The 11,872-nt window shown below is 41.6% G+C and overlaps 2 protein-coding genes across 2 annotated transcripts in view; one reads left to right on the top strand and one right to left on the bottom strand.

The window, feature by feature from the left end:
- LOC144629503 (uncharacterized) overlaps positions 1-11,872 on the top strand; it is a 317,369-nt gene that overhangs the window by 116,865 nt on the left and 188,632 nt on the right. The window lies entirely within an intron of this gene.
- LOC144630906 (uncharacterized) lies at positions 868-2,121 on the bottom strand. The gene has a single exon (XM_078489269.1). It carries the CDS (start codon positions 2,119-2,121, stop codon positions 868-870), a length of 1,254 nt encoding a protein of 417 aa, XP_078345395.1.

The raw sequence follows: 11,872 nt of genomic DNA, 5'->3' as shown, positions 1-11,872 counted from the left end.
GCTTTACCTGATCGTGAGTTAGCTGCACACCGATTGCTTCTTTAGACTTGCCTGTTGAAACAAGTCTTGCAAGCTGTTCACGTAAAGCTGGAATGTCAGGTCCCGCTGCTTGCATCTCTGACGGCATACTGCCTGGTTCAGGTTCAAGCAATTCCATTACGGACGTTTCTAACATAATTCGTTCACTTGCAGTGATATCGGTGGAAGTTGCGAACGGGTCAGCCATTTATTACTCTAAAAAATATGTTCAATAAAAAAATTCTGTGCCGTAAGGGTGGCGATGAGAAATAACAAGATGCGAAAACTTATTTTTTTTCAGCTTTGAAATGACTTCTTTGTAATCTTCATGGGAAAGTTCGCCAGCGTAATCCTCAAAGATTGCCTTCGTGGTCTTGGCAGAGGGGGTGTAAAAGAAAACGATTGCCGCAACATTTTCGCGGAATGAGGCTGTTATGCTTGTCATTTTTTGAGTCAGCACCCATATGCTCAAGCCTGCGTGGCGAGCAGAGAAAGCAAGATTCACCAACTCCCCCGTTCGCCCTTTCACATCTTTAGAAGCAGCGCAGTCGTCGAGGATGATAAGCGTGTTCGCACCCTCAAAAAGAAATCTTGAAAGCTTTAACCAAGATTCAACCTCGTGCTGCTCGCAAATGAAAACAAAAAATCGAAGATCTTCCTCAGCAAAGCGATAATAAGTCTTGTTGTGCGCGAAAGTCGGGCATATGAGCACGATGTAGTCAAACTTGCCTCGGAAAGGGCCACAAAGCTGATTGACCACGTACCTTGTTTTTCCTGAGTTTGTTGGTCCCACAATGAGGGCGTTGAAGGGTATATTGGCAGGATCCATTTCAGAACTTCGTTCTTATATTATAAAAGCACAGATTCTAACTGCCTGCCAATTATATTCATTTGGGCGTCGCTGATTACGTAAATGTGGCAGTTCAAATTACCTGAGCCGCTTGTTTTCCTCTCTAGCTCAAGCTGGACACCGTCCTTTGTGTTCACAAGGCGCTTGCCGCTTCCGTGCATCGAGTGGTCAGCCATGGAACGCAGATCAATCAGAAGGCCGAACTTGTCTTCTGTGTAAAACTTTTGCAGGGTCATGTGCTGCGTTTTATTTTTTTCTTTCATGTAGAATCTTTTAACTTCTTCCCATATGTCCATTGCTTCGATGCCGTTGTTGTACAGCATGTTTGGCGAGCCGTTGACAGTGACGCTTACTTTTGTAAGGTCTGGGTTAATGTACTTTTCCGAGATCCTTGCACCTTTGGCATATTGCTCTATAAAAAGTAGCAAGATACCTTTTAGGGACCTCCTCTGAGGGTTGACCTTAAGATTCAGACGTGTGTCGGATCCTTTTGCAAAAGTAACAACTTCGGCACGCTGGATGTGGTCGTAAGCGAACTCTTTGCCGCCCGAGTAAGCGCTGAACGCCTCATCTGCGATTTCCTTGCTTCTTATCATTTCGTACTCCAGCTGTATGTTTGTCAGCTTGTATTTCAGTTTTGTTGCATCTGAGCCTCTGACAACATGTTCGGCTGCCGCGAGCTTCAGTTCGAACACAAGATCGTTGTATAGTGCCTGTGGATAAAATGCTCCGTGGTCAGTTAGAATCTGGTGATCCAGACGGATGCGGTATTTATTTCCATATAGCTCATTCAGCTTTTTTTCTGCTTCGACTCCTGAAGTTTTCTTATCGCCAGCATTTGAGCGAATTTTGTTGAGGTCCTCGCTCTGAATGCCCTCTGGCACCCTGTCGTCGCGCTCCTCCTGCGAAAGGAAAAAATCTTCGAATATTTTGTAGATGTCATAGCCAACCGTGTCCTGCATGACGGTGCCTTCATACTTTACAACAAACTTGTCGACCAGAGCTCGGCTGACGTTGTCAACCAGAAAGTTGTTGGCATGGCCTCCGCTCAAGTCGATGTTGAAGCGCAGCGCCAGCGAGCCAGGCACAATGACCTCGTTTTCGTTCAGCTTTGGCACCGAAACATACAGAGTTTCCTCTGGATTGGCTTCAGTGCGGTCAAAAGTGATTCGTTTTACAGCTCGCTCGGCTTTCAGTGCGCCGAGGGTTTTCTCTACGCGTCCCGGTCGAAGGTTTTCTTGAACAGCAGCCATCTCTCGATTGGTTTTATTGTTAAATTGAAAAGTTTAATTTGAAAATATATATAAATTACGTGATGGCAACAGGTGGTGGTGATTTTGGATACGAGGACCCTGATTTGGACCGAGATCTTGACCACAACAGTGATAACGATGATGAAGAGGAACAAGAGGTCGACACAACCCGACCATTTCAGCCCGGGATGGTATCCACACCCTACCATGGGGGTGAACAACATGAAATGCAAACAATGCAGCACGAACAGAGCGGGCTGCCAGAAACATCCTACGACGAAACACCTTTGCTTGAAAGAACCCCTTCAATAAGTGATCTTCAAAATGAAAGTAATTTGCGACAAAAACTAAAAAAAGCAGTAGACATGATAAAAGGCAAATTTCCCAAAGCAAACTTTGAAAAAATAAAAATCAGAAGAGGCAAAGGGAAAAATGAGGGTAAAATTGTTGCTGTAGGAACAAAAAAAGGCGAGTACAAGATTCTAAAAGAAAATGAGTCAGGCTTCATGAAAAGCTTTTTAGACAGCTTCAAAGATGAACTTGGGCCGTCAGCTGAAGATATTATTGCTCAAAAAAATGAGAGCATAAGAGATGTACGCCAAACATTAAGAAAAGCTGAACGCCAAAGATTAAGAGAAGCTGAAAAACAACTTCAAGAGGCCCAAAAACTCGCATCGGAAAAAGAAAAAGCCGCCCTAGAAGTGCAAGATCTGAGAAACAAAATCGAGCGAACTCAAGCTCAGATTGAAGCACTTACTCAAGAACACGGTTCGAATCTTGAAAGTGATTCAGAACTACGGAGACTGCAGCAACTGAAAAAAAATTATCAAAAGGATCTTGACAACGCGAAAAAAGAGGTGGTGGCCATTGAAAAACAATCGAAGCAGAAGACAAAAGAACAAACACGGGTCGACCAACTCAGGGCAAGCCTCGCTGCCAAAGAGAGAGAAAGAAACACTTTGCAAGAAAGGCTCAACGACACAAGAGCGTTGGATGATCTAAAAGAGCAAGAAGCCGAGCTGAAGCGACAAAACGATGAAGATCAAGCAGTAATACAGGATGAAAATACATCCCCCACTGACAAACAAGCTGCTGAAGAAAGAGTTGCTGAAAGAACCGAGGAGCTCGCACGTTTGCAAACACAGATTGCAGAAAGAGAAAGAGCGCTTCCACTTCGTGAGAGGATCAAAGAAATCTTCAAAAAAAATGGCGTGACAGTAACAGCAATCTTTCTTGCTGCTGGTGTCACGATTGGTGCTGTAATTGGTGCCATTACAAACTCTTTGAAGGCTACCGGCAAAGCGTTGGGGAAAGGCTTAAGTGATGTTGGCTCAAAGGTGGCATCAGCTCTGCCCGGTCTTATTGGCTCGATTGTGAGCTTTCTTTTCAAAACCGCTGGTCAAGTAATTAGCTTTCTTGCAGAGCACACCTGGCTGCTTATACTTGCTGCGGTTGCTTTTCTTGTTGAAAGATACATCAAGAAGAGACGTTAACGCATAAGGGCGTAGAGCAAAGCTGCAGCTCCAACCGCACCAACAGCGATAGTTGCTTTGTTTATTTCGTGTGTATCATTGACTTCAACCTTTGTAGCTTTAGCGCTTTGCGCGCTTTCAGCTTCAGCACCTTCGGTGCTCGTTGGTGCCGTAGTTTTTTTTGTGTCCCTTTGTGACTCCTTGTGTATAGGATTTGAAGGGTGGCTGTTTGGTGGGTTTACCTTTGATGGTCCTCCGGCCATCAGTTTAAGAGCTGCTTTTTTTGTTGATTTATTTACATCATTATTCAATCCTATTTTCATTCCTGCTACAGCCTGCTTCAGCTGATTGTTGTAGCCAACAACGCTTTCTGTGTTTATCACCATACTACCCGGCATCAGCCAGGCACCAGGGCAGACAGCAAGGTTAAGCCGAACCTTCGCTTCATCGATAGAAAGTTGGTATCTTTGAACTGACTTTGCCAGATCTGGTTGCCTTATAGCGTCTTCAACCAACACGAGGAACTCACTTTGAGCCTCCTTTGCGCGGCCGCCTGTGCCAAGTATGCTACTTCGAACGTTGACCTGCGAACCCAGAATACAGTAGACAAAAGCCTCTATCGACTGGTTTACTCTCGACAAACCTGCCTGAGTCAGACCTTCTGCGGCGTTAGGACAAAACCAGTCTGCCTGTGCATATGCAGCGTCGTCTGGCTCGATATATTGAATTAAGTTACCCTTGCTTGCAGCTCCCCCTTCGTCCGAAAATTTATCGTAATCGGGGTATTTTGCTCCAGAATTTTTTGGTCCAATGTTAGTAAACCAGATATAAACATCACCAAGCCCATGATTGGCGCCTCTTGTGAAACGAAAATCGCTTGACGGGTCGACACCGAACTCAGCGCATATTCTTTTATACGAAGCCACGTCGTACTTGTTGTCGAACTGGCTAAACGTTGGGTCGCCTGGCAAGGCGCTTACGCTCTGAATTCCGCCCATCTGAAACAATATTCGCCTTATTGTAAAATAAACGTGAAAAAGGTAAAAATTACGCACAACAGGTGGCAAACTGAGAGCTGAGTGTTCTTCATCAAAAATTTCACGACTTATCCCACTGCCTGTTGTCGCGCACCAGACAGCAAAGTTAAGTTGTTGAGGCCAGTAGCCAATATTTGGGCTAGCAAGCCACCTTTTTGACTCTTTTCCTGATGTATGCTTCAGTTTTGTTTTTTGAAAAATCTCTCTTAATTTCGTTGTGAAATATTGATCTGGTGTTACGTAGATGTTGATTTTGCTGTTAAATATTTTTTTCAAACTCGGTGCGGCTTCGTGAAATCCAACCGCGGGAATTGGTAAAGATGCGCCTTTTGCGCCGCTTGGTGACAGCTGTTGTGGAAAACCGCCTGAAATTTGATTCACCCCCAGTGCTTTTTTCATCTCTGGGCTCCAATATTTGCTGTCAGAGCCAAAAACATTTATCAAATGGCCTTGCTCTGCCTTGTAATAAATGTCTGCCGTTGCTGTGTGGTTGTACGCGAACTCAACCTGTGCAACAAATTTTGTTCGGTCTGCATTTGGATATTTTGCAAGAAAAGGTTTCCATGCATTGTCTTTTGCCGCTTCAGAAATTTTAGTTGCTTCTGGGGTTTTCATCCACTTCATAAAATCTCTTTCTTTTGAATCAAGAAAAATTGATTGAGAAATGTCATCAGCTCTCGGAATAGGCGGGGCCATTTTTATATTAAAGATTTATTTTTCAAAAGATAATTATAAAAAATGGTTGTGCTCACTGTCACCACAACAAAAAATCCGAAAACTGTTTATTTTGACCAGCCTATTCCTAAACCGAGCTATATCCGGCTGCTAAGTTGTTCTCTTTACAACAGCTGGAATAGTTTGGAAGAGGATGGAATAGTTTCTTACAAAAAAGGGAACGAGGAAAAGGAGGAAATGCGTTTTATACGGCAAGGAAACTACTCACTCGACGACATTGGGGATATTTTTGAAAAAGGATTTCCAGAGAAAAATATGTTTTCTGTAAAAAAAGGCATTACGGGTCGCTCCTTAATAATAAAAGCAAACGAGGCCAAAATTAAAACTTTTAGACTGAATGAAAGTCTTATTAAGTTCTTAAATCTGTGGGTTCTTAGTGATACTGATTTTCTTAATCAAATTGTGGTAAATAATGTTTCAAATCCTAAAAATTACTTCATCAACTGTGACCTTATTGACAAGCAACAAAGCTTGCTAAATGGTAAGCCTTCAAGCCTTTTAGCTTGTTTTGACATACGAGGGAAACCGTATGAAAAAGTTTGTTACCAAAATACACATCTTAACGTCTTGCGCGACGTTTCTGCTGAAGAAAATGTATCATCTCTGACTCTTTCGATTAGAGATGAAAATGGAAACCCATTCGATTTTAACGGCACAAATCTTACATATGAGCTGGAATTAAATTAAATTAAATACAAAAATAAAATTTTATGTATACGACCATGTCATCTGCTAATGTTCTCCCGAGTGCCCCTGATTATGGTGTTAGCGAAGAAAACAGCGTAAAACACGCGGAAACCCAAACTTTATATCCTGTTCTGCCGCAACAGAATAACTTCCGTTTGCAAAAAGCGAATGAAGTTTTGAAATATTTAAGCGAAGAAGTTGACCACTATCGGCTGGTTGCAAAAAAATACAAGCGAACAAAGACAATTATCAACTACGCTTGCTTCATTGCTGGTGGCGTTTCTGGTGCCCTTTCAGCAGGGGGGGTTGGTGCTGCAATGACAGGGATTGGCTTACCTGCGGCTCTTCCGATTGGCATAGTCGCTGCTACGTTCGGTGCCAGCGCTGCAGTTTTAACCGGTTTTTACAAAAAACTCGAGCCCAAACTTATTAAGCACTGCAAAATCATGGCCCTTGCCATGTCAAAGTTTGATACCGTCAACCGAATTCTTTCCAAATCTCTTGTTGACGGCAAAATAACAGATGCTGAGTTTCAGAGCGTTCTTAATGAGAAAGAGAGTTATGAGATTCAAAAACAAATATTTCGTAAGGGCACACTTCCAAAAGAAAGTAAAAAGCAAAGAAGTCCTGACATTGAACGGCTGAGACAGGAGATAAAAAAACAAGAACTGCAGAAATTAAAAAAACGTCTTGCAGCCGAGTCGAAATCAGATTTGAGAAAATAAACACTGGATTTAATCTGAGTGTTCAAAAAAATAAAATTAACGCATGGCACAAATCGTGACATTGTGTTACACACAGCGTGACATTGTGTGACACAGAGCGTTACAGTCACGCGTGACGTTGCGTGACAGGTCAAACGAAAGGGCAAAACCCTGGTCGGGGGGTGCTCGTTGGCTGTTTCTTGCCTAGCCCCGGCTAGGACTTTTTCCCCGCCGCTGACAAGGCGGCTGTCCCGCATTTTTACCTCTGCCGAGGTTTGAAATCCCGAGGAATTTCTGAGCACCCCCACGTTATCAGTAGGGCCGAGGCGGGTTCACCCAGGGGTATCTCCCACTGAAAGGAGTCCCCCTATACCCCGTAATTCACCATCCGCACAAGCCATTATAACAGGATTCAAGTGGTTGGCCATCCACTACCTCCCTTGACTTCACCAGAATTTGTGAACTAACAAAAAGTTACGGCCGCGTTAACTTATATATAGTTCACTTTGTCACATTTTTCACTTGTGGTACCCTTTCACCTATTTTGAGCAAGTACGCATGCGCTTTTGGGCATCAGGATGATGTCATCATTAATTAGACACTTGGTAAAGTTTGGTAAATAGGCTAAAATGTTGGTTCTTTTCCAAGCGATTTGCTTTATTTTAACCGAACTTTCTACTCCCGTTTGGCAAAATGAGGTCAGACAGATAACATATCAAGTCGTGGAAGCAATGCTTGAAGCAGAAAAAAAATAAACAGGCCCGATTGAGTCCGATGTTTCGGGAAAGTTCTTTCGATCGATCGATAAACTTCTGTGATCAAATCCTTTTATTTCTCGATTTCTTCTCTTCGCTTCACTTCGCCAGCTTCTGTGGGGGCACAAAAAATTACAGCGCGTTAACTGAGCGTATTTTTTTTGTAATATCTGTTCTGTTTCGTTTTTTATCGGCCCAAACACTAAATCCTGATTAGGCCGCCATGTTTTATTTCTGCTCGTCCAAGGGCCTGAGAACTAGAAATATGGTTTCCAGACTCTCTCTGAAAATGTCACGCAACTCACGTAAGCCGCTCGCGATTTTGCGTGCCGCTAGCAGGGCAACCATTTTTCTGTCAAAAAAACGTTTTTGCACTTTGTCAGACAATTTTTTGCATGTTTTTAACACGTGTTGTTTGTCAAAAAGTTTGCAAGAAGCTTTTTGTCAACTGATTTTAACAATTCGATGGTTTCTTCTCTTATGAAAAAGTTTTCCTTTTTTGAATTTTTCTGGTAATTAGGACGCATGATGTCTTGTTCTTTTGTGTTGTTTGAGATTTTTTTTGGGCATGTTGATGTGATTGATTTCCTTCCTTTTCCCATTTTATCTTTATTGAGCATTTGTTCAATAGGAATTTTTTCTGGCACATCAATGGTGCTTGAGATTTGTGAGCTCTCAAGCCGCATAGATTTTGGGTGCCGCTCGCGATTTTTGTACACACATATACGGTGGGGGTTTTGGACACTAATCGAGACAAGGAGCGAGGCGAGCCCGGGTGAGCCGAGCGAGTTGTCTCGATTTGTGCCAAAACCCCCACCGTATATGTGTGTCAATCAATGAGTGTGTGGAGTATTTAAGGATTCTGGCTGCATCCCAGGCTCTCATTGTCAGCTGGAATCCTCATTAAGCTCCATCAGATTATGTTATGTTACTATTGCTAGTGGTTTTCACTGACATAAGCAGCTTCTTTGTATATTATGCACCTATCAATGTTAAGCCCGTGGGGGGGGGGGGGGGGGGTCGGGCTAACCACGGGAATTTGATCGTGAGGTAGGTCCCCAGGGTAGGGATTTTGATCGTACGTGATGGCCCCAGGGTAGGGATTTTGGTCATATATGAAGGTTTGAAGGGACATCTGACCACCTTTCATGGGGATTTTGACCAATTATTTTGTCCCGGGGGTGGGGAATTTGACATTTTTTTTTAGAAAATGTCAAAATCCCCACCCCTTGCCCGACCCCCCCCCCCCCCCCCCCCCCCCCCCCCCTCGGGCTTAACATTGATAGGTGCATTATTTCCAAAGTAATTAGATTTGCCACTACAAACATTTTTTTGTAAATCAATAGTCAGCTTAAAACTAAAAATTTATTGTTTTGTTATGTTTTTGTATTTCATTGACTTGCTTATGAATACTTTTTCATGGTCTCTTGGTCAATGTTACGTACTTTGTGGACCAAAATAAGTTAAATAAATAAGTTTATAATTTGCCTCTGGAATTTCTGCCATGCTTAGCATTGTAGCCTTTTTGTTAGACATTAGCAAATTTGTTAATGCATGTTGAGGTTGTTCCTAGTAGTTCCATTGACAATCCAATGGTGATTCCAAGGCATATGCATGACAAGGTTAATCTTTAGTTGTGAAACACCCTTAACACAAAGGCTATTGGAAATTCCAAAAGAATAGGACGAGCCAATTTTCATACTATTCAAAGGAGGGTAAAGAACCTGTTTTCCTTACAAAACACTGTTTTGCACTTTCAAAATTCATTCTCTTTTACAACTTCCCATTGTGGATTAATTTTGAAATAACACTGAAAACAGGATAAAATAATTAAATTGGTATTTTGCTTATTCGGTGAGATTGAGCGAGTTTGTGCGAGATGACGCGAGTTTAGGCGAGTTAAGGCGAGTTAAGGAAATTTAAACATAATCTCAAGTTGCGAGTTAGGGCGAGTTAAGGCGAGTTAAGGCGAGCTAAGGTCCTAGAGTAGGCCTATATCAACTGAATTAATCAAGTAATTAAAGAGGGGAAAACAAAATGCTAAAAAACTAAAGTAATAAGACTATCTTAAATTGCTAGAAAAAAATGCCATTTATTCTCAAAATCTTTCACTTTATCAGACGTGGCTGCGATATATTTCTATAGCTTCATCTTTTCCCGCACAAGAGAGACGAAATCTTGAAACTGGAACTTAATAGTATCTAATGCTTTAACATATATAAAATACTTGCCTAACATGATGAGATGGTTGAGAGCTAAACATTGAGTGTGACTGCGAATAATTCCGAACATGACGTCTAACTCCGAAAGACTCAATTTCGTGTTACTTAAAAGCGAATACCACTCTTGGAACACTCACTCTCTCACAGTGACTGAAGAATTCAACTGGTTTGTCACTATTGATTTTGTTATTTAAACTTTTATCATTGTCATTGCCCTGGCTATTGTAAAGGACACTAAAAGGAATTGAACATATCAGGAAATCCTGTTCGGGGGGCGATTGTTTTTCCTTTTGCACTACAAAACTATTCGAAATATTGACTTTCATCGACGAGTGGTACATTTTGTTATCATTTTCGTTTACAGCCCTTTAATTTCTTCAACGCAAAGGTTTCGTTTGTAACCTTTATTTATTATTTTACTAACTCCGTGAGCGGTCAAGATGAAACGAATCCCGTGCTCTGATTGGCTACTCGAGCGGTCAAGATGGAGCCATCTTGACCGCTCGGGATCATATTTTCAGTTCCGTCGTCGCTACTTCAAAAAGCTTTTCAGTCGTAAATTTGAGCTATGAAAGTATTTTCCGAAACAACACAAGTGTTTTCTGACTGTTTCTAGCGAAATGGAGTCCGATAACAAAGAAATAGGTATTGAAGTGAAATAATGAGAACAAACAAATTAATCAACAAATGCTAGAGAGTTTCGTGAATTTTATTTGCCACAACAACCACCTAATACAAAATTTAAAACGCAAAGCGATTTTTTTATCGTTTTTTTTTTCGACGGAAAAGGGAGAGAAGTAAGTGACATACCTGAAGAATAAAGACTTCGGCAAACTAGTCGTTTGTATAAAATCTTCAAAATGGAAGAAAGCGGACGGCACGGCGAACCAGGCACTGAAAGCTTTTAAAACATCTTTTCACCGAAGCCTCTAATGCTCACGTCGAATAAGGTCGGGTCGAACATTTATATCAACGATGTAGCAAAGTTCAAGCTTTTCCCGTGAAGTGGTAAGTCCCAAACGCTTTCAACAATCACAATTTCAATATTCAGCTCGTGTCAGGGCAGGTTTGCGCCACAAAAGCGCCAGAAGCGAGCAAATTACTCTGCAAAACGTCCAATAATCAAAAGCTGGCGGCCAGATGGAATGGACATTCTTGTTTTAAGGCTTCAAACTCAACGTTGTTTCGCAATTTTAGCCATTTCAATATCCTTTGACGGTTAAAAAGAGTTGAATTTCGCTGTTGTCGCGTCGTTTTACTTCAACTCGATTCATTCAAGAATTTGACAGTCACTCTTTAAACTTTTAAACCAATGAAATGATTTTAGCGTGCGCCATTGATTGTGCATGCAACTGGCTTCCTTTTCAGTACTCGAAAAAAGTCAAATAATAAATCCTTTATTGACCAAGCTTGTTCGGTCAAGATGGCAGGATATTGGTCTCGTTCTTTTTTTGCAAGTTTATGGACCTCGACTTCGTCTCGGTCCATAAACACGCCAAAAAAAGAACTTGGCCAATATCCTGCCATCTTGACCGAACAAGCTTGGTCAATAACCCATATATACTGGTCAAATTTGCAAGTCATATCTAACGTTTGTCACGCTTATTTCGGATTTTGAAACCACAAAGTGCTAACGTCTGGAAGCAAAACTTCTATCCAAAAACAAAATCAATCCAATATTATAGAGAACGGTAAGACAACTTTGTCTGAATAGATCCAACACAAGCAGAACAGCGGTGCAAATCACAAAGCAAAAAAGTAATTAGCAAACATGCATACAATATAATTTGAAAAGAATGAATGACATATTTGAAGTAATAACAGAAGTAAATAAATACAAAGCAGCAGGTGAAACGATCCACAGACACCTAAAACGCCAACGCAAGCAAGGTTTCAAGCAAACATCTTATTCGCCTTTTGAAGTGCGAAAAGCTGGTCATCTGTGCTGGGTTCAATTTTGATTTCGTTTACAAAATAGATGTGACTGCAGACATTTAAAAGCGAAGCTTCATGAAGGCAGTTGTTAATAACACAACCTCCACTCCTCGCCAAAGTTTTCCCACTCCCTGTACCTCTGAAGATGACAATAATATTTACGAATCGTACTCTTACATAGTGAGTGCGTTGTCAACTTCAATC

The sequence above is a fragment of the Oculina patagonica genome, chromosome 11 (assembly GCF_052425735.1).
Source record: "Oculina patagonica isolate OP01 chromosome 11, crgOcupat, whole genome shotgun sequence".
Lineage (NCBI taxonomy): Eukaryota > Metazoa > Cnidaria > Anthozoa > Scleractinia > Oculinidae > Oculina > Oculina patagonica.
This window is presented reverse-complemented; position numbering and strand designations above follow the sequence as displayed.